The sequence below is a fragment of the Panthera onca genome, chromosome E3, assembly GCF_046562875.1.
Source record: "Panthera onca isolate mPanOnc1 chromosome E3, mPanOnc1 haplotype 2, whole genome shotgun sequence".
Classification (NCBI taxonomy): domain Eukaryota; kingdom Metazoa; phylum Chordata; class Mammalia; order Carnivora; family Felidae; genus Panthera; species Panthera onca.
In genome coordinates this window covers 7,614,465-7,637,028 of record NC_138354.1, presented here as the reverse complement: position 1 = coordinate 7,637,028, position 22,564 = coordinate 7,614,465, and the positions used below count along the sequence as shown (strand labels likewise).

At 48.8% G+C, this 22,564-nt stretch overlaps 1 protein-coding gene across 3 annotated transcripts; it reads right to left on the bottom strand.

Moving 5' to 3' along the window:
* Positions 1-79: 79 nt before the first annotated feature.
* Positions 80-21,750, bottom strand: AGFG2 (ArfGAP with FG repeats 2). Of its 3 annotated transcripts, none has more exons than XM_078439730.2 (13): positions 21,360-21,750; positions 13,316-13,409; positions 12,330-12,445; positions 11,111-11,264; positions 10,364-10,529; positions 9,558-9,683; positions 8,806-8,838; positions 3,895-4,015; positions 3,649-3,731; positions 3,393-3,455; positions 2,275-2,403; positions 1,621-1,706; positions 80-1,329 (listed from the first exon to the last, which is right to left on the bottom strand). In XM_078439730.2, exons 1-13 carry the CDS (start codon positions 21,578-21,580, stop codon positions 1,270-1,272), a joined length of 1,452 nt encoding a protein of 483 aa, XP_078295856.1. In that variant the 5' UTR covers positions 21,581-21,750; the 3' UTR covers positions 80-1,269. The 3 variants fall into 3 exon arrangements, with proteins under 3 accessions (XP_078295856.1, XP_078295858.1, XP_078295857.1); XM_078439732.2 differs by having other exon boundaries at positions 83-1,329; positions 3,393-3,476; positions 21,360-21,749; XM_078439731.2 differs by lacking the exon at positions 8,806-8,838 and having other exon boundaries at positions 83-1,329; positions 3,393-3,476; positions 21,360-21,749.
* Between the last annotated feature and the right edge of the window lie 814 nt (positions 21,751-22,564).

The window sequence follows — 22,564 nt, the reverse complement described above, 5'->3', positions numbered from 1 at the left end:
GCCACCTAGCTCCCACTGCACACGGGGACTCCAGCCATGTCCAGAAAGGAATTCTAGTCCCTGGCCAACAGCAGCCACGTTGGGGCCCCTCAAACTGACCCAAAGCAAGACAGCTAGAGCCATTTCCTTTTTCTTTCAAATGCAGTTCTTTTCCAACATTGCCTGCAACAGCTTTGGTGCAGAGAATTTTGTGGTGGGGTGGGGGAGGCACATGGGAAAAACAAAGGAAAAAACCCAGCCAATTGCACAAAACCTTTCCCTGGAAAAGCCCAGGCTCTGGGGTGGTCAGGACTTGTGACTACCCTCCCCACCACCCTCTGGAGCTCCGGCTCTGCTGGTCGAGGCACAGATGGGGATTCATTCCATTCCCCATGTAAAAGAGCTGTCTGGGAGCAGAATGGCGGTGTGTGTGTGTGTGTGTGTGTGTGTGTGTGTGTGTGTGTCTGTGTGTGTATAATAGACTATATTAGAAAATTCTCTATGTATAAATATAAAACACTGGTATCCAAACATGACACCACAGCTAACTAAAGTGCTTGACAGGAATCGGGCATGTCTAAGTATGTAGGTAAAACTATTTATCCTGAATACCAGGATGAGGAAGGGAGCCAGGAAAGCAAAAACATGGAGGGCCTCCTTGCTCCGTGGGGGTGGGGAGAAGAGGTTGAGCTGCCCCCCACCCACCTCCACCCCCGCCCACAGCTTTCTCAGCCTGTCTGATCACCATCCCAGGTCAACACCACACATCATCTCCACCTTGACCCTACTTTTCCCACTGTGCTTCTGTCCACAAGGAGACCAGCACGGATGTTGTGGACACGGGGGAAGGCTTGCTCCCATAGGGGTATGTTGGTCAGTCTGTGCCCACAGCTTCCTTCGCCCACGGGGTTGGGAGTGAAGGGACCACTATGTATGCTGAGGGCAAGACAGGAGGATTATTGTTATCATAATTAATAATTTGAGAAATCAAACGCCATCGCTCCTCTAGGCCAAGCCCTGACTTCTCTCTTCTTGGGCCTCCTGCCTGGGTTGGGGCTGGAGGGAGGATGGGAGGAAGCCCTGGGGGCACCTGATGGGCAGCTGCCCTTTTATCTGCAAGCCCCAAGCAAAGCATTAGCACTTCCACCATCCCTAAGACCCCTTCCCTACAAAACAAGGCCCGTTCTGGTCTCAGACCCACAAAAATGCCACAGGCAAATGGTCACCAGAGCTCCTGGGAGTAAAGGGGCCCCAGAGGGCAGGGAGGAGGCCCCCCCCCAGGACACAGTGCTACAAAAATGGGTTGGTGGTTGGAGGTTTGGAGGCAAACGGGCTTGATGAGGATCCAGTCTGGAAAGAAACAACAACCACAAATTAGAGGATTAGGGGAGAAGAGCCGGAGGCCACAGAAAAGATGCAGCCCAGGATTCCTTTCTCCCCAGAATTACTGTGGTGAGGGTTGTGGGCAAGTCAGTGAGTGGAGGCGAGTTGGACGTGAGGGGGTGTGAGCCCACTGACTAACCCACTCTCCTGCCTGGCCAAGGCAGGGTTTCTATCCCACACTGCTCTGTTCCAGAAGGATTCTGTCCCCGGCCCTCAGAGAGAGGCCATACTCTACACTGAGGCCGTGCTGGCACTCACCATGAAGGGGTTGGTGGATGTCCCAGATGGCTGGCTGAGTTGCCTCTGCCCCAGTTTGGCTGATCCTAAGTCACTGAAGGAAGAGCCTGGGAAGCAAGAGTAAAAACTAGGCTGCCATAAACCCTGCCCCTCACATTGGTGCTGACCAGGCGCATCCGGCCTCCCTGCTGGGTGGGCACCTTTACATCACACAGTGGCAGCAGAACTGGGCCTTTCTAGGGGCACCTGGGTGGCTCAGTTGGTTGAGCATGCAACTTCGGCTTGTGTCGTGATCTCATAGTTCATGGGTTCAAGCCCCGCGCTGGGTTTTACACTGACAGTGAGGATCCTGCTTAGGATTCTCTCTCTCTCCCTCTCTCTCTGCCTCTCCCCTGCCTGTGCCCCCCCCCCCCTCTCTCTCTCTCTCAAAAATAAACATTAAAAAAAAAAAAAAAAAAGACTGGGCCTTTCTAAAGTCAGGGAATAAGGGTACAGAGCAGTCAGAGGACACAGGAAGGTCTGTGGCTTCTCGGGTCCCCCTAACGGTCCAAAAGGGAACTAGCTCAGATGTCTAGCTCCCAAATATCCCTAATATTCATTGCCACCCCCCCCCAACCCCACCCCTGGGGGTGGGGAATGGGGGCAAGAGAGGAGGGTATGGTCTGAATCCCTTACCATTCTGTTGCTGAGTCATCGAGGTCTGTGGGGGGAACAGCGGTGGTGGGAAGGAGCTGACAAAGGCCCTGGTGGGTGGCACTGTCTGGGGGAAGCCAGGCCCAGCACTGCTCATCCCAAAGCTGGGCCCTGTGGAACGAGGGACATGAAGTTCATGCGAAGTTCTGGAAGGCAGGCTGGAGAACAGTTCTTCCTAAATCTCTCCGAATTGGGGCCATGGGATATAGTTATTCCTTAGCCAGAGGTACCCCGCAGAAGTACTCTGACTGAAACCTTCCACTTCCATGCAACCTGGCAAAACCTGCCTTCTTCCTGTACCCACAGATTGTGGCATGGAGGGCACGGGTGGGGCACAGAACCAGGGGCAGCTTTCTGCTACCTGTCAAACTGCATCAACTAAAGCAAATGATTAGCCCTCTGTGTGCCTCAGTTCTCTCAACTATAAAACTGGAGTCCTCCTCTCTCCTAGGGCTGCTGTGGAAAGCAAATAACGGGTGTAAAGCACTCAGCAGTGGGTCAGCTTGCTAGCCGTTATCAGTCTGTCTTCCTGGCCTCAAGGATTTTGAGAACAGCTATGACAACAACAAAAAGGCAGGTGGTGGGGCGAGCAGGCCTTGGAAGAGAGAAAAGCTGAGGCTGGGGAGGAATGCGGGATCCACTAGCTGACAGGAGCCGGGACCAGGGGCAAGGTTGCAGGTGGGACACAGGAGGGAGAGAGGCTGGGGGCCTGGCGGGACACTGCCCAGGGGCAGGAAAGGAGAGTGGCTGCCACATCCGTCATTAAACCTTCAGAACTAGCTCAGGTAGGGAGGATTCTGTTTTCTGAAATATATTCTGGGACTTGGGTGCTTCCGCTCTTTGCCCACTAGGTGGCCTGGAAATTACACCGGGTCTGGCCTGGTGAAGGGCAAGAGGGGGACTTTCAGGACTACCACAGCTGCCTAGTGAGGCTGCTCCACTCCTCCCGACAGTGGGGTGCGTGTGTGTGTGTGTGTGTGTGTGAGAGAGAGACAGACAGACAGACAGAGACAGAGAGACAGAGACAGAGAGAGAGAGAGAGAAGGGAGAGAGGAATCCAAGCCCAGGAGAGCCAGGGCCAGCACAGTCCTGGGGCTTACCTGCGGCCAGGCCATCGGGCTGGAACGGGTTGGTGGGAGGCAGCTGGGGGTGAGCAGCAGGCGCTGTGAAAGGGTTGGTGGAGGCTGCTCAGGGTGACATGGGGTAGAGGTGGGAGAAAGAGAGGGTCACTCTTCTCATTTGGTTACTACTGAGATGACAGCACTCATCTAAATCTGGTGTGCTCTCTCTCCACCCTCCTCCCTGTTTCCTCTCGGCCTTGGATCCCTTTTCTGGGTCCCCTCAGGCAAGACTCACCTCCAAAGGCAAGCCCTGTGCCGCTGCTTCCACCAGCTGTGGCCGACTGGAGCGTGGGGACCTGGCCGGCCACCCCGAAGATGCTGTGACATGGGGAGACAAGTCAGCATGCAGGGCACCCAGGACCAAGGACAGAAGCTGGGCAAGGGACCGGGAGATGGCAAACCCTGTCCTGCCCAACGGGAGGAGCAAAGCAGGCTGGGAAAAGCGAGGCTCTCCCTAAGACTCTGTGAGGTCTGGACCTACCTGCTAGGGACACCTCCAGCTGGCACTCCGGGCCCCAGGAGGCTGCCCATATCTGCGAGGCTGTTGGGCTGACTGGCAGGTGCCAGAGGAGAGGCACCAAATGGAGTCACGTGGCTGCTCCCTGGGCAATCACAGGAAATAGAACAGGGAGTGCTCGGTGAGGCAGGATGGAAGGGTCAGACGAGACAGAAGTGGGGGAGCAGGGGGTAAGCAGCAGAGTGATGGCATGAGGGGTTGGGTTCTCTGAGCCATTTCCCCCTGGATCATCTGGTTCAGAGGGCCCTGAGTCCCACTGAGAATTCTAGGCCACATGCTACTCAGGCTTTCTCAATCTCCCTGGCGGTCAAAGCCGCCACTGCTGAGAGAAAACGGCTCTTGTGTGTGTCAGGTCATTGTCCCTGCTGCTCCAGTTTGACTTAAGGTTCCCATTTTTTTCCTCAAGATGTGGACAAGTCTGTCCTTTCCTCAAACCAGCATTTCCATTTATGGATCAATCACAGGAATGAAGGGGCAGGTAGAGGGGATGGGGGAGGAGCTGTGAAGGGCAGAAAGGCCCAGACACTCGGAACTGCTGGCTCCTGGAATGTGGAGACCAGTGCCGAACACAGATCTCCAGCCATCATCGAGGACTCCCACCAGAGCCGCCTCCTCTCGGGAGGCCACCCTAGGCCAGGAGCTTCGATCAGGGCTGGGGTTCACTGAGCAGGGCTGACTAGAAGTTCCCCTGCCCTCTCTGGTCATCACATCTAAAAAGAAAAAGCATCACGTGGGAGGCTTACAAAACAGCCTGAGGAGCAAGTCCAAGAAATCCTGAGCAATCTCATCTCTTGGGAAGAGGCCTGGGGCCCTGTCATTTGGAGAAAGCCTCTTTATTTGTGTGCCTGTCTCGGCTGTATGATGGGATCCTGTTAACCACTCTGGGCTGCTGTGATGGTAAAATGAGGCTGCAGATGGAAAAGGCTTGCTTTTTCTGAGTGCTGGAAGACTAGTACCGAAGGAAACAAACTTTGCATGGTGTCTGCCACGTGACAGTGCTCAGGAATTGTTTGCTGAATGACTGTGTGATGGGCAGAGTGAGGAGAAACGGAGTCTAGTTGGGGCCCTACCCCCTGCTACTGCTGTGACCTTACTGCAAACCATCTTATTTTCCTGAGCCCATTTTTTCTCGCCTTCTCATAGGGTGGCTGTGAAGACCCCCTGCGGTGAGTGAAAGTGTTCTGAAGTCTGCAAAGCATAATACAGATGTGACGTATTATCATAGCCTCTGATATAAGAAACTATTTCCAGGGTCAACAGAAACAAGACAAAGTCTCAAAGGAAACGTGATGGCTGGTTCAGATCGTAAATACAAGTGAACAAGAGCCCCCCCTCCCTCCGCCCTACTCTCAGCTCCAGCCTTCCCACATGCTCTGCGTCTGCCTTAAACAAAGGCCCCACCCGTGGTCCCGCTCACTCTTCCGGCTTAAAGGAACCAGACAGGCCTTCCCTGACCTCAGTCTGAATTACAGCCTGGTTTTCCTCTCATAACACCTCATTCTTTGCCTTCACAGCACTTGATATCTCTGCAGTGACATATTTTTGTTTACTTCTGTATCAGCTGTGTTCCCCACTAGACCAATTCCATTGCCAGGGATTTTCTTACAGATAGAGAAGTTGCAAATGTGCAAAACATGACACATGCGGGGTTATTAACTGCAGCACTGTTTAATAGCAAAAGACTAAACAGTCATCATTCATCCTAAATATTCACCAAAATGGGACTAATTAAAATAAATTATGGTATATACATAAGCAGGACTATTGTGCTGCCATAAAGAAACGTGTACTGATAAAAAAGAGAATCTAACAGTACTGTTCAGTTAAAAAAATAAATAAAGGTGCAGAACAATATGCATATTATATCATAAGGTGTGTAAAAAAAGAGAGAGAAAGAGAAAATAGGACAATAAAAAAATGGGTAAGTGAAGGCTACAGGCTCCTCTTCGCAGAGACATAGCTGTGGAGAGCAGGGGAGACAGGAGCCGAGCCTGGATGAGGCTGCAGAAACATTTGTAGGTTGGGCAACTTGGTGCATATTTGTGCGGAAAGGGAAATATGGTGGCAGAGTGGAAAGAGCAGAGATGAGATTCAGATAAGAAAGCTGATGGCAAAAACTCAGTAGAGATAGGGAAGGACGCAAGGGTAACCTTCACAAGGGGAGAAACTTTTTCCCCCCAGAGATGAGAGGGAAAGGAAAAGATAAAGTCATAAGGCAAGGGAGGAACGGCAAAGTCAGGCTGATTCTCAAATCTGTGTTGTCCCTGCCCCCCTCAAGCTTCAGCCTGGTTTCTCCTAAGTTTGGGGCTTTTTTCTGAGCCCCCCAGAGCTATCATGCTCCTCCTTCCCTAAAGGGTAAGGCTGTATTTTCCCAAAGCCCTTTGTGAAGGGGACCTTCCCTGTGCTGGGCATCTCCGGGTCTGATCAGAGAAGCAGAGTTCAGCAGGGAAGGCAGGTGCCCAGGGTCTGCCGGCTGCGAGGTTCCAAGGATGGGCTGCTTCCTGAGTGCCAGTGCTCGCCTCGGCCACTCTCTTCTTCAACCCCTGGGCTTTCTACAGGAACGAGTGCTAGGCTATCACGCCACTGAGAACACTTGGTGTCAGTCCTCTGCACTCCACTGACCGTCAGGAAGGCTGGGAGGCCAGCAGGCTAGGGTTGAATCTTCTGATTCTTAGGGCCGCCTGGGCCTTTCCCTGGCAATGACTCAGGGTACGTGGAATTTCTGAGTGAGCACTTAGGTCACACTCTTCAGTCCTGCTCTGGGGCCTTCCTGCCAGGGAGCTCCCAGGCTGAAGGAGGCGCTGTCCTTCTGTCCCGAGGCCGAGCTGTGCCTCCTTGCGGACACTAGAGGGCAGAGCCGGCCCTTGCTCAGGCGGCCACGATGCTGCACTTTCGGCCCATTCTCAGAAAGGAGGCTGACTTAGGAATACCTGAGCTCTGGTTTGCTTCTTCTACACCTCCAGAGCCTCACTCCTTGCAGCTGGATTGGTATACATGCCTTCCAGCAGTTTCAGGGGCAACTGCAGTTTTAGAAACCTCCCTTCTCCATACTCCCCCTCAGAAATATAAAAATACAACCAGGCTTGTCAGAAAAGACACCCACCACTCACCCAATTCTCCCTACTTCATACCCCATAGTTCTTTATATCACATTCACAGAACCATCCTCGTGATCATGGTGTGATCACGGTGAATGGGATCTGCCACCCATCAGCCATTCGGTTCTGGCCAAGTCACGGGCCAATTTGAGCCGGTTTCCTCAGTTGCAAAATGGAGATCTTGCCTTCCTCATGGAGATGATGTGGGGATGCTCTTAGCAAGGGCAGGAGCCTCGGAGAGGCTGGTTGGCTCTGGCTGGCTGCAGACCGTCTGTTTTTTGAGATGACCAGACACTGGACAAAAGTTCATCTCAGGTGCAGCCAGGGAGGGGACTAAGACGCCGACACCTTCTTTCTTTCCTTTTTTAAAGGCGACCCTTTAAGCTCTCTTTTTAAAGCAACTGACTGTGACAGGAATGCATTTCTGAACGGACCAATTTTATAACCACCTTGTACAGGCTGTTTCCTTTTGAGCTCTCATTCCCAGGAACACTTCCCTCTTGTTACTCTGAATATTCTTGTACCAACTTACATTCTTACTGAGAGCAGATTAAAGGGCCAATATTCCCACATGGTACCCACCGTTATCAATCTTTAAAATTTTTGTGGATATAATGTGCAAAATTATTATCTTACCCTGATTTGCATTTTTTCTGATTAGTCAGGCTGGGAACATTTTCATGCCCCCGGGTTTTTTCTGTTTGTTTCCCTTGCTCGTTATCCTATTCTTCCTTATTGATAGGAGTTTTAAAAAACACATGATAGTTGTTAGCTTTTTGTCTGTTTTCCATATTGTAATTATCTTTTCCTTGTTTCATGCCTTAAAGGACATGAAGCATTGTTACAGGATATGTTTTAGGACACCTTTTATCGTATAGAATGTGACCTATGCAATTTCTATTTGTTAGAAATTTATGTGGTGTTGGGGCGCCTGGGTGGCTCAGTCGGTTAAACGCCCAACCCTTGGTTTCAGCTCAGGTCATGATCTCACAGTTCATAAGTTCGAGCCCCGCATCAGGCTTAGTGTTGATGGCACAGAGCCTGCTTGGGATTCTCTCTCTCTCCTCTCTCTGCCCCTCCCCTTCTCGTGCTTTCTCTCTCTCTCAAAAAAAATAAAAATAAAAAAAGAAATTTATGTGGTGTCTCCTAGTCCATGGTCAAAGTATAAAATGATTCTGTGTTTGGAAATTCTATCTTTTGATTACAAAGTTCTACTTATATTTATTAGGTCAAACTTGTTCAAGTGTTACTCAAATGGCCTACTTTCTTATTTGTCTATCTACTTTATCTACTAAAATCTTGTGAGTCTGCTGTAGGCCCCCTCTCTGTTGCTTTATTATATTTTCACTGTGTCTAGCGGTTTTTGCTTTATTACTTTCAAGGCTACCCTGGTCAGGTACTTTAAGTTCGTAATGTGAGAATGTCTTTGTGAATTTTAACTTTTATCAATATAAAATGTCTCTCCTTGTCCCATTCAAAAAATAAAATAAATAAAATAAAATAAAATAAAATAAAATAAAATAAAATAACAAAAGCAACCAGACAATTTGTGGTGGCATAGTGGGAAGGATGTGGGCAGAGTGAGAGTCGAAAAATCTGGGCTCTGGGCCGAGCTCTGCCACGCTGTGGGCTGCACAGCAGGGAAATTACTGAACTGCTTCATCTGTAAAATGGCTAAATTTGAAGGGGTCCTTCCAGACCTCAAAGCTCTCGGCTCCAGAGGACCTGAGATAGGCTTCTACCTTGGGTGGGCTGTGGGGTGGGAAGAATAACTCACCAAAGCTGTAACTTCCAGTTAGCATCCGACTGGCTGGCAGTGAGGGTAGAGAAGGGGGAAGGGTGGGTAGGTGGGGGAAGGGAGAAAGAGAGAGCATCAGTCACTGGCTTTCCCTAGATATTGAGTCTTTACAGCACTCTGGCTGCCCTCCCCTGTGTCCAGGATGTGCAAAGGTAATGGGCCAGCCCCAAGGCTATGAAGACTTAATGTCTGGGGACTTAGGGAGGAACCAGATGCTTTAGGGCAGCTGCCTTTAGGGTCTCTTTCAACTGCTAAACAACACAACACAGTTTACAGGCTTCTGCTTTAACAGGGATGGGTGAATTTCTGGAGACCAGCTTGCACTTTGACCCAGCCCTTACCTTTTGGGCAGTGTACAACATGAGCCTTCAGAGCATGCTACAGGAAAGGTCACATCCACTCTTGACTTTTTGAGGACTGGGGACTCCCGAGCTTCCTGGTTCTGACCTCCTATGCACACCCTGCACGACTCCTATACACACCCTGCATGACTCCTGCTGCAATTCAGCTGCTTTCCTTACATGACAAAATGGAGAAGCGCCCTTCTTCCTGGCAAGAATCTCATTAGACCCCTCTCTTCCTTTCCCGGGGCTTCTCCTCTTCATCCTCTGTCTCCTTTGCCTAGTTCTCTAGGTTGGTGCAGATGTGAATGAAGGGCGATACATGGATGTGGAAAACTGAATGCAGTTGGAAGAGAGAAGGGGATCTGGAGAGAGCAAGGCAAAGTTTACCTGTGGGTGTTGGCTGGGCCTGGAACGGGCCTTGGCCAGCTGGAGGAATGCTTCCAAATGCAGAAGAGGCAGGGCTACTGCCAAAGGCATCAAAGTTGGCAAAGCCTCCGTGGGAAGGTGTCTGGCCTACAGGTGGAGGGTATATAAAGGCTGCGTATATAAAATGTACATATAATCGATATAATATACACTAATTCCAAAGGCCAAAGGCCACTGATGGGCCATCTGCCTTTCTACAGGGTCCTCTTCAGGGAGAGATGGCAGGGGCTGAGCAGAGGGGATCTCAAAGGTCTCCAGGTTCACTCCCCCCCATCTTTTATCCTTACTCCATGAGGCACTAACATTTTTGTCAAGGCCTCATTCGGGCTTAATCATGTGAAAAAAAAATTAGTTCTGGTGGGGGAAGGAGCTTGAAAGGAAAAATGGAAACTAGACACCGCTTTATTCAACACTCTGTTGGCTACTGCTGATCTTTGGGAAGAGGGCAGGGGAAATGGAAAACAAGATAATCCCTCAGCCCCCATTTTAACAGAGAAAGAAAGTAATAAAAAGGCTATTTCCAGTGCTCTAAAAGGAAGTGCTAGGAGTCCCCAACTGTAACGTTTTCTGGTCAAACTTGCAAACATAATCCCAGCCATACTCATTTGGCCCCAACCCTCCCGGTCTTGAGGCTCCACAATTCCCATCACATTCATTTGTGTGAAGTGAGCTAGAACCAGGTGAAATCTGGTCACCGCAAGGGCGTGAATTCCTCGTGTCCTGTGTACATATATTGCAAGAATGTTCTTGTCCCAAATCCCACTTACCCCCAAAGGCTGGGAATGCAGCAAAAGCTGGTGCCACCTGGGGAGCAGCAAAGGGGTCTCCACCTATGTCAGCCAGCAGGTCAGTACTGGCTTTCTTGACTGAGGAGTGGGCAGGTGGCTGGGAGCTCCGGGGCTGGGACGTCCGAGGCTGAGACTGACTGACAGACTTGAGAGGAGAAGGCATGACATAGAGCACTTGGACCAGACATGACCCGGCCCCCGCATGACTCCCTAGGCTGCCCCCAGATAGGCAAGTGGAGAGAGAAGAGAGGGAGAAACTGCCCTCAACTGAGAGACTTTCCTGGGCAGAAGCTGCCTTAGCCCCTCACATGTCTAACTCCTCTGTCTTCTCAGTATACCAGTTCCCAGAGCCATACATTTTAGAGCCTGTCAGTGAAGGCAAGTCTGAGATATACAGGGATGTGGCCAATGGTCCCCCTGGACCTGTTACTGCCTCATCTTTCCCAGGTGCTCAGGCAGTGTCCCGGCCCCTTCTGTGTTTCCCTGGAGCAATGGTCAGGTTTGAAGCTGTTACTCTGACTTCCCTAAATATCACTTCCTGTTGGGTTCTTTCTTCCAAAACATAGGAGTCCAAGGGGAGTCTAAGACATGGGTAACGGCAGGGCTGAGAGCCAACTCACATCTCCTATACTGCTGTCTGCTATGTCCAGGGGATTGGATTAAGGAAACCAATAGCCCTGTTTCCCAAAACCCCAACCAGTCTCGGAGGGAAGATTTGAGAGTTACCTGGCTAGAGGTGGAGGCAGCAGCAGAGAGAGATGGCACGGGATCCCCTAGAAGAGTCCGCAGGGGCTTCCCTTCTGGGACGGAGCCCTGGATGGGGGTGGAGGCACTGCCTTTGGTATAAGCGGGCCCCTTGACTTGGTCTGGGGGGACATACCTTTGAGAAAGAATAGTCAGGTGACATCATGGGCCATGCTCAGCTTAGGCACCCGGGAAGCACAGGTGACAGAAGTCCAAGTCCCTTTTCCTTTTCCCACTAATTCTCTTTTTTGAACTGAATTTTGTAACTCAGCACATTTTGCCCATCTTGAGAGTCTTCTTTACCATCAGGTGCTCATTCTTTTCTGACTTGTGCCTGTTTTTCTCTCCTCTCTCCTTTCTCTTTCTGACATCAAACCATCTGGGTTTCAAGTGATAACCCCTCAATAACGCCGCTGGACAGGCAATCCTATTTTCCAACTTCCTTTTTATTTCCTAGGTGTTTCTGCAGGTTCTCCTCCTTAGTCCCACAGAAAAGTTTCTGCCACCTCATCTTCTAAGTGCTCACAATCTATCCTGCCAGCTCCTGCTACTTCTGATAAAATCCCCTCCACTCCAATGCATGTGGTCTTTTACTTTGGAAGTATGTTCTATAGCCAGAGGACACCCCAGGAGGGACTCCAAAATGCTGTTATGTCCACAACAATCCCCTTGCTGTCTGTGTTCTCTTCTCCACCCTATAGTTACCCCCCAACATGCACACAGGACTGAGATCAGACAATAGGAAGGGCCACCTGGGGAGAGAAAAGGCAAGGGAGAAGAGAGACGCTTTTTTCGTCACCAGGAAAACAGAACACACAGATAAATCATGGATGAAACGATGGGGTAAAAGCACAAAACTCTCGGACATGCTTCCAGCCGCCTCTCTGCATCTATGGCCCCAGCTGAGCTATAAATCTGACCCACACCCCCTCAGGTCCAGCACCCCCTCTAAGCAGTCTAATGTCTCCCCAAAAGAGGAGCATCAAATCTTCAAGGTTAGTGACCGGTAACAAGCTGTCTTTTTAGGTAGCTTTATTTCTTTGAAGTCAGAATTGGGCCCTAACTGAATCTGGGTGGAACACACTCAACCCAAGTCTGGCCTCTCGAGAGAAGCCCCAATTCAAGTCTGGAAATTAGCCTGTCAAACGAAGAATGTCTTGGACATGTGTCTCTATATAGCAATCTCTTTCCTCCTCCTTACCATCTCTTCTTCTCATATTTTTCCTGGAGAAACTCCTTCACCTTCTGAGGATCCCTGGAGTCTGGTATTAATGACGTCCGAGCATCAAAAAGACCCAGCCAAATCTTCCTGCATACCTAAAGGAACGGAGTCAGGTGACAGAGGAGTTGAGGCAGAAAGCATGAAATGGGAATGATACCACTTCCAATGTATTCATCAATACATATTTATTGAGCACGGACACAGGGTGAGGATCTGGGTATACCTACAAAGCAGACATGATCCCTGTCCTCACAGAGTTGACCATCTAATGGGGAGGTCCTGCCTTAGATAAATAGAAATAGATTTATCATTACATAGTATGACACATCTTATAAAAGAAAATAGAGGGCCCTGAGAATTATGGGGCACTAAATCTGGATGGGGGTGGGGTCAGGGATAACTTTCAGAGCTGTGGCTTCCAGAACACCCTCCAGAGGCCTTCCCTTGTTTGCACCCCAAGTAAACCAAACACCCGCAAGCTAGGAGTACTGTTAACACCAAAGACAGCATCTTCCGACCAGCAGATTTAGCTGGGGAAGGGGTTTAACTCACTTTCAAGTACATGACATGAACTTAAACCCAGGGTGCTGAGGCTCAGGTCAGGAGAGCTGGCTCTAGGAGATCTTACTCAGAGGGGCTGGCCCAGGCAACTCTGAATGCTCATCAGTGTGGAGCTCTAAATGTCAAGGGACAGTTTTCCTTGTGAGTACCCAGGGGTCACCCCCTACACAGATTTTGCTCCTTTCCCTAATTCCTCTAACAAGGGCCTAGACAAATCACAATTTGTATAACTAAGACTACATGAATATATAAATATACGTAAGGTAAGACACATTTTAGGCTAAAAAATAAAAGAAACTTGGCCAAAAAAGAAGGCTGTAGGGTTTTTCTATAATCTGGACGCAAAGTTCACCCCGGCCAATGGGGCAACTACACCAGTAACTGTTCCGTCAGTGGTAGCTCACCTCATTTCCACGGGATTGCAGGAATATTACTTCAGGCTCAGTGAAAGTTGTCATGGAGATGGACTTGACTCGGTGAGGGGGGTTCAGGCCTCTCCTGTGGGAGAGAAACAGAAAGAGAAGTACAATGCAGTTAGCCTGCAGGTCTGTTTATGGGAGGAGGGGGAGGGAGAAAGGATAAAACAACACATAAATTAAGCTCAGGTAGAATTTCCCGACTGAAGCTAGTTCCTAATTCAAGGAAAGATGGGAAGCAAGAACGTTTGGGAGGTTTTTAATCAGAGACAGGGACGACAGAGTCCAGAATGTGTTGTGATCCCACTCATTCTGGAGAGTAAGGCAGAGTCTGTCCATCCAGAAGCCTTCTCTACTTTGACAAGGTTCTGTGTTCAACCTGCAGGCTGGGGGTACTTCTGGGAACTCTGAGATGTGCCCACTTCCCATTTCCTGTTTTACCACTGTTTTAGACCTGGCTGCCCCTCCTCTTTGTCTAGACAGAAAGTGTGTTGGTAGAGATGAACAGGGTCCCTCTCTTTCAGGAAGAGATCTCTGGGAAAAGAAATAGTCCAGACTCTGGGTTCTAGATCGATCGATTGATCTTTCTTTCTTTTTTAAATTTTTTTAATGCCTTCATTTATTTTTGAGAGACAGAGAATGAAAGGGGGGGGGGGGTGCAGAGAGAGAGGGAGCCACAGAATCTGAAGCAGGCTCCAGGCTCTGAGCTGCCAGTGCAGAGCCCAATGCGGGGCATGGGGCTCCGGGCTCAAACTTGTGAACTGTGAGATCATGACCTGAGCGGAAGTCAGGCACTTAACTGGTTGAGCCACCAGGCGCCCCCTAGATCTTTTAATGAAGCAGGAGGAAGTCAGGTTCAACCATGAGATAGGAGATTGGCATGAGTCAGGAACATATATCCTGTAGTGATGCTTTTGTGTTTAGCTCTGTGTGTTCTGTTAACTCTCTGAAAAGTCTAGTTCTGCCCACGGAAGCCCTGTGGAGATTGCAGTAGACAAGAAGGCTTCCTTGCCCCCACTCAGCTGCCCTCTGGAGTGTTCTAACAAGGGAAACTTGGCGCTAAGCCAGGTTCCCCTTTCCCTTAAGTTTTACTCTGGTCTAGACCAACGGCACTCATCAGATGAAAACAAAACGAGCTAAGCCAAAACAAATAAATCAGACCCTAGGACCACGATGTGAAAGAGCCCAGGCACATGCAGGAAAGACAGTCTCAGCTGATGAGGTCTCTTCAGACTTTTGGTCTCCTGGGAAAAATCGGCAAATCAAGATGGGAAAACAAAAGTAACTCTAGCATAGGGTCCTGGTTGATGCCATCAGGAAAGCAAAGAGGGAAGTAAGAGATAACTCAATTTACCAAATGGAAATCCTAGAGAAAAGTGGGGAGATGCTTATCCTTATGCACACACAGTTCATGCTTATGCGTGCACACACAGATTAAATGCGTCCTTGCCAAGTCTAGAAGAATGGCAGTACACGTGTTAGTGTACGCGATGGCAGTGGGGCGGGAACAGGGGAGAGGTGACACAGTACAGAGTGAACAGTGAAGGGTGCAGCCCCTTTGTATGATAAATTACTGATTATGGGATTCTAACAAAGGACAGGACACTGAAGGCTACAATCGAAGGCAGTTTCAGCAATTCTGCTGCTAGGCTTTTAAGTAAAGGGTCTCAAAATACTCCTTTAAAAGACAGTATCAAAGAGGACTGATGCCCCAAGGAAAGATTAGAGCAGTGAAATCCAAAAGCAAGGCTTTGTAACTACACGTCAAACAACAGCTCTTAAACTTGATCTGCCCTGAAGATTCTCTTCTAATCACATTTCAGAGATATTCCAGTTTTCTCTCCCAAAGCCTCTCTTATAATGGCCTTGTTTTGAGTCCAGACAGCCTTTTATATCCTTTCCCTTACCCTTGCTAACCTTAATCCCTAGCTAGGCCTTCCCTCTCAGAATGCCAGACTGCTCTGAGGTCTAGCTAGAGTGGATCTCTCCATCCTTATGATCCCAGCCCCACCTCCCACTAACAAATATTTGCTTTGCCAAGATACAAGGCATTATGGTAAGCACTTTGGGAGATACAATAGACAGTTGTTTATCACTATATATCATATATATCATATATATCATATAGGACCTAATCCTTGATCACCAGGACCTTGCTTACAAGGCCCCAAGGAGCCTGGACAAAGATACGTCTCAACACAGTTGGGTGCCATTCAGGCACACACAGCCTGATCAGGGAGAATGTGGCACCAGGATGCAGCAGTGGGGGAAGGAAGAGAAATGGTCATGGGAAAAGTAAAATATATTATGTTTACTCTAGAAAAACAGATTCTAAGACTATCACAAAAAGGTCATTGACATTTCCTGAAAGGACAACCAGGAACTGTTAGCAAAGTGTAAACAGGGAGGTGTGCTTCCTTGTAGGGGGAAGGGGAGGGACTTGACTCACTCATCAGTCTAGAGGGGATGATTAGAACAACAGAACTTCCTATGGCTGAGCTTGGACTGGAGGGTTTTTTTTTGGGGGGGGGGGTGTCGCTGGGGGGGTAGAAGATAGGATGAAGGGAAAGCAGAGAAAATAAGTGATTTAGGTGCTTTGGGCCAAATGAATCTGAAGGAACAGGATGTTTCCATAGCACAGTACAAAAAGCACTGCTCTGACCTTGATGTCTGTAGACTGGATTATGTATAACTAGAGCCACAGTTTGGGGGCAGGGAAAATTCTCTATAACGCAACACTCTGCAGCCCAGGAAGAAAGAGGACCTAGTTACATGGCCTATGAGTCAGAGCATTTGTTTCTGAATCAGAGAGAGGCCATCGCTGGCTGACAGAAGCAATTTAGAAACAAGAGCCCCTCTCCTCCCAGTAGCTGCAATCGAATGGTCTAGGGGTACTGGGTCTCCCTGGGGTCATAGCAGGGTCATGCAGTGGGCCATATCTGAGTCACTGGCCTGGAATCAAACAGACCCAGCTCTCCAACTTGCACCCGGTCTCCCCAGCATGACTCTCAGGTTCTCCCCAAAAGAAGTGAGAGCTGGAAGGAGGCACTGCCCTTCGGTTATCGCAGCAAATCCGTTCTGTTATTTCTAACCAGGAGGTGCTGGGGAAACATAGAGATAAACTTATTTGCCCAGAATAGGGCATGTTTTTCCAACTGAGAGCAAGTACATTACTAGGACTTAAGCCTCAGCCCTGTCATGACGCCTTCTTTAACTTCAGTTTCTCTTTCACAGGGCACCTGACCAGCATTTGAAGTGCTCTGAATTACTGGCAGTGAAGTGACTTGCAAGGACCTGAAAGCCCGCCCAATTCTTTTTCCTTGCCTCTCTCTCCCTTCCCTTTGATTCTATCAAGCATACTACTGTTTCTACAAATACCACACCTTTTGTTTTTCTGTGAGCATCACCCTCACAATGGCCCATATTTTACTTCTGTCTTGCTTCATGAAAGTCTTGAACCTGCTCAGCTGCTCAGATAAGAAGGTTCTGTCAGGTCAACAATGGAAAAAAACAGTTCCACCCAGCACCCAAGTTCTTTCATTTGTACCAGATTTGGACTTGGGAACTCCTGACTTCTGAATATTTCATGTTCAAATTCAAACACCCCAGAGGGGGTTTCTTGCTGCTGGGATTCCAGTCCTCTGCCTCTGAGCAGGGTTCAGTGAAACCACTGCAGTTCTTGGACCCAAACATCACCCAAAAGAGTCCCTATTAGAGATTCTTACTAGTCCCTAATAGGAAGGCTCCCCTATTTCCCTCCTCCAGGCTCAATTTCACTAATTTTAGGAAACTTCTTCCTAATCTAAAATCCCTGCCTCAAGCCATTTCCTGTAGTTCTTCCTTAGTGACAATGATAAACAGCTGTCCACTCGTGTAGAGCACACAGAATCCCCTGCTTTCTTCTTCAGGCCTATTCTCAATCCTTTTACATTGTTCCCTCTTCTTCTTATGTCTTTGGATGGAAGGTGAGGTGGGAGGGGTGAAGGGATGGGACTAACACAGGGGCAAGGAACACATCTACCTCTCTAACCCAGATGGATGGAAAAGTACTGAATTATTTAACACCGCACTACGCCTTTTCTTCCATGGAGATAAAAGTACTTCAACTAGGAGGGCACCTGGGTGGTTCTGTTGGTTAAGTGTCCAGCTCTCGATTGTGGCTCAGGCCATCGTCTCACAGTTCGTGAGTTTGAGCCCCACGTTGGGCTCTGCGCTGACAGCATGGAGACAGCTTGGGATTCTCTCTCTCCCTCTCTCTCTCTCTGCCCCTCCCCACTCGTGCTCTCTCTCTCTCTCAAAATAAATGAATAAACATTAAAAAAACCTGCTTCAACTAGGAATCACTACTAGCAAGCCAGATGGGGAAACTAAGGCACAAGGAGGTTAGGAACTTGTCACAAGTAAAGAGCTGTCAAACACATCTCCTGGCACCCAGCCTAGAGCTTTGTCCACCTGAATCCTGAATTAATCCCATTACTGGAATAAAGTTGTGCAGAAGTAGAGGAGACAAGTATCTATTACCGAGGTCAGAAGGTCAATGGATTAAAAAGAATGGACCCAAACAGCCCGGTTGGGGAAGTGTGCCACATATTTTGTTGAAAAAATTGGGTGTCAAAGGTAGTGCCCATCCCTGATGTCAAAAGACATTTCAGGACTCAAGATCTATTTTCTTTCTAAAGAAAAGCGCTTTATCCATCGAGGCATCCAGTCAAACCGGAACAAGAAAACACATTTAAGGCACTGCTTTGGAAAAAGCACTTTTTAGCAGCAATCTAGCATCTTTCTCTAGTAGGAGAGTTAGACACAACTAAACAAACAAGTGTATGTGTATGTTGGGGACATGAAATCTATATCTAGGTTAAGGAAACTAGGCATTGGATGAAAACCAAATGAATAAAACTAGGTCAAATTTGGGACCTACAATTGTGGCAGCATGTACATAAATTTAGAAACAGCAAAAACTAGCAGCTTCTCTCTCAGTCCCTCACACCAACGCTGTAGTTTTCTGCTAGAGCTGAGAAAATAGTTCTCATTAAAAAAGAAAACGAGAAAGAGCTCACACATGTAGCAATGAAGCCATAGGCATACCCACCCACCAGTATTAAAATCGAAAATTTCTCCAGATCCTGGGAAATTCAACTTTGGCTGGAACAGTCAACTTTGCTACCTCAGCACGTGTAGCCAGCTGGGAACTCGGGTGATTGTGCACACTGCCCTCAGAATATTCCATTGCTCTAAGAGGTGGAATATTTGTAACATACTCAGCAGAAAGCTGCCTTTCAAAATAAAGCCAGTCTCCCTGTCTCCTTTCTCTGGCTGTGGTTCTAAGTGTGGTATTTGAATTCCCTGCCCCCAATACCCTCGTCATTTTTAACAAAGAATATACTCTTTTCATCATCATAGCTCAACACGAGCTCCCATCACTCTCCAGCCCATGCTACTTCACAGCACTCATTACTACCTGCAAATATATATTTAATGATTGATTTTGAGTCCACAGTCTCCACTATGATGTAAGCTACATGAAGATTGTACTTTGTCAATTTTGTGCACTGCCGTATCTCCAGTGCCTAAAACTGTGTCCGGGTCTTAACAGGCACTCAATAAATGTGTTGCCAGACTGACTGAATGAATGTGCCACCTCCACATTTTTCACTTCCCAGTACCACAACATCCTAATCTGTGGGCAACCATGTGGATTTAAGATGTTAACTGGTATATGTGTCACTGGGGAGCCATGCCCCTCCGCTGCCTGCTGAACTGTGTGTGTCCCCTATTCACTCTGCAGCCAGCAGCAGTAAGCGTCCCTCACTCATTCTATTTCCGGCTCACCTGCCAGCACCCAGCCCCTCCCAAGGTCCATCAGAGGGCACACGTAACACTTTGTGAAGACCCTTTTATAAGGTTTCTATGCCTTGCCCTACTTAGTTCATGCTAATTAGAACTCCAATCAGCAAATGAGAAGCACCATCAGAACCCTGGCAGACAGTCACAGCCAGGGAAACTACAGCTTTCTTGAAGAAGTTTCTTCTGATATCTCTCTCCTTATAATCTTGACATGCCTTCAGTTCAGCCTCATTTATTGGCCCAGCCTCTTGATCCTCCACTAAAAACCAACAATAATGAGCACAGGGGAAAAGTAGTAAAATTTTGCAATTTGTGCACTGATATTTAAAGAGAACCGTTCCAGCAAAAGAAAATCAGGTTTTTAATGTGTGCCAGATCCCTTGACCCTCCTTCTGTCCTGATTGAGGGAATACTCATTATAGAAGTGAAATGTCATCTATGGGAGACTTGAAACCAAGATCTATGAAATAATGATAATGGTGTCAGCCCTCCCATTTAGTCAGTGATTTATCTTTTATGCTGCGAAGCTAGCTGTGGGAATGAATTAACACTATTTCCAAACAGTTTCTTCCCAGGACCTAGACTCTGATATACCATCAATTTTATCCCCCTGCTTCCAGACTCTATAATCAGATTTTCCTTTTCATAACAGGATCTTCAAGAATCTGTTCTTTCTCTTTCTGCTATAAACATTCCTAAACGTTGCTCCTTCTCTCCTCAGACTATTCGTCCCAGACTCAAGTCTATCCTTTTGCTTCACTTAAGTCTCTATCTTTTGACACATTCCTGTTTGCGTTCTAATCATTGTCCCAAGAGCCATAATGACGTTCACTAAGACCAAAGTTATAACACACAAGTGAGGTTGATCAGAACATAGAAGTTTGGCAAAGGAGGTAAAAACGAAACAGAAACAATCGTACACTGTATCTTAGGAGACCTGGATCTTCATTTCTGGTCTGTCATGATCATAACTAATATCCAACAAGAAATGCTGAGAACAGCAACCCCCATATGGCATTGGATAAATTACTAAACCTCTCTTTGCTTCTGTTCTCCCATCTGTCATGTAAGAACAATACTGCCCGCTCCTTGGCTCCTAATGGTATAAGAAACAAGGAAAGCACCCCTTGTTAAATCTGAAACCAACCGACCAAACAAACCAATGCATTAAAACAATACTAAACAAGTCCAAATAAATCCCTTAATAAACTCACGGAAAAAGAGAGATACAGCATTGGTATCGAATGCTAACCAGGCATCTAACCAAATAATTCCCTAAGGGGAAAAAGAACCCTACTCTATAAGCAGAATTCTGGCCTAGAACTGTGGCTCTAAATTAGCTCAGGCATGACCAAATCGAGTGCCAGTGCCAAGTGTAGCACTGCAGATTATACAACAAAACTCCCCCAAATCTACAAAGATGCCAGATGCTACTACCAGGATCAAGCCATGGCAACAAGAAGCTTAAAGGTGTAAACTATTACACTTAAGGATGGCTCATCCAGATACCCAAACCTCTGGAAAAATTAAGCTCTCTAACAGGGCAACCCAGCAGCTCCCATCTCTTAAAATTTGTAAGAAATCTACCTTTGGGTAGCATCCCAAAACCCTGCGACATTAGGGCCTGCACCTGAACACTGGAACATGGTTCCTTACCTAGTCACTATGTCTATGCTGTCAACTGAGCTAACTTATCTATTTTAAATTGGTTTTTCCATCTCACACTCCAGGATGGGCACAAGCTAATAGAAAAGTACGCTTTATCTAGGGCCCAGTTCACTCTACTTCTTTCCTACTTGCCACCCCCCCCCCCAAAGTTCCCTTGAAAGGTGGGTGTCATTCTCTGGCCCTTTAAATATCTAACCACCTTCCCTTCAACTCTCCCCACTTTCGGTTCGCCTCTCCTCCCTTAGGGAGTTTCTCCCTTCTTCTTCGGTGTCCTTCCTTTCTCCTGCAACGCGACTCCAATCGTGTCTTGTCTCCCCTGCCAATTTCCCTTCCCCATGACACCTCTGCAGCGGGGGACCCTCGCAGCACATCAGGCGCATCTCCAGGCCTCCCCGCCGCCACTACCTCAGCTCTGGCCCTGTCCCTTCGCCCCAGATCCCCGCTGTCCCCAACGCCGACTCTCCGCTGTCCCTTCCCGGTCCTGCCCCCTCCCCACCCTCCGCGCCAGTCCACTCACAGGAGGCCTGAGCAGGTGGTGCAGACGAAGCTGCCCACGGTGATATCCACGTAGGTGACCCCGCGCTGGGCGCACTCGAAGCAGTGGCGGTTCCCGGCCTGGCTGCAGCCGCCCAGTTCCCGCACCCGGCGACACCACACCTCCGAGGCCGCCTCCGCTTCCGCCTTTCCCCCGCTGACCCCGCCACCCGGGCCTGGACCCTTCTTCGCCGCCATCACCATGGTTGCCTGCACCCTCGGACCTCCTCCCCGCAAATCAGCAATCGTCCCTTCAACCACAGCCGCCTTCCCGCCTCCTCAGCCTCCTCCGCACGCTTGGCTCCCCTGACAGAAACTACGGAGCCGGCGACGTCCGCGCGAGACTCCTCAACCCCTTGCCTTGCCTATTCTGCACGCTGATTGGTTGTTCTCCCCCCACCTCCTCACTCTGATTGGCCCGACATTGGACGGCCTTGGGTTGCGGGAGCCGCCAACGCCACGCCCCACCGCCTTCACCCTCAGGCCTTTCCCATTGGTCCTCAGAGACTCTGCCCCTAGAACCGTGCGTGCCCTCTCCCCGTCCCCGCCCCCTCTCGCCACTGCCTCCACGGCGGCCCGCCTCCCAGATTCGATTGGTGAGTCCTCGGAACGCTGGCTCTGACGTTAACTCTGATTGGCTACCGCGGCGGCAAAGTTAGCGCGCGAGAAAGAGTCGGTGTCTCGCGCGTGCGCAGCCCTGGTCCTCCCGGCTGATGACGTTAATTCCCGCCAAATTTCAAAGGCATCGCCTCCGCTAGACTGTGCAGAGAGGTATGAAAAGCAGAATGAAGTGGCATATAAGGGACCAGGAATGGCGTATGAGGGGCCGAGGGGAGGAGGAAAAGAAGGGAGTTCTCGGAGGGAGGGAGGGAGAAGGAGAGAGAGCGCTTGTTTTATAAGTGCCATTTCATTCACTCCTACCTTATGCCATAGGAAATCTCATTTTACAGAGATTTCATTATACAACTTGCCGTAGGTCACACAACTGTTGCATGGCCCAGCCAGGATTCTGATCTGAGTCGTCTGACTTTAGAAACCCTGCTTTTACCAGCACACTATCCGTGGAATAGTATTTGACAAACACGTAGTGAGTGTCTAATATAGATTTCAGTCATTGTGCTAGACAGTGGAAGTCCAGCAGTAAACCAACCCATTAAAATTCCTATCCTCATGGAGCTTACCTGCTAG

Bases quoted from the DNA above. Each gene is read 5' to 3' on its own strand.
- AGFG2 (XM_078439732.2), bottom strand. From the start codon at position 21,580: ATGGTGATGGCGGCGAAGAAGGGTCCAGGCCCGGGTGGCGGGGTCAGC. The intron at 4,016-8,805 runs GTGAGTTATTCT...GTGATTGCCCAG, and splicing joins AACTGGAAGTTACAGCTTTG to GGAGCAGCCACGTGACTCCA. The intron at 3,477-3,648 runs GTGAGTCTTGCC...CACCCTGAGCAG, and splicing joins CACAGGGCTTGCCTTTGGAG to CCTCCACCAACCCTTTCACA.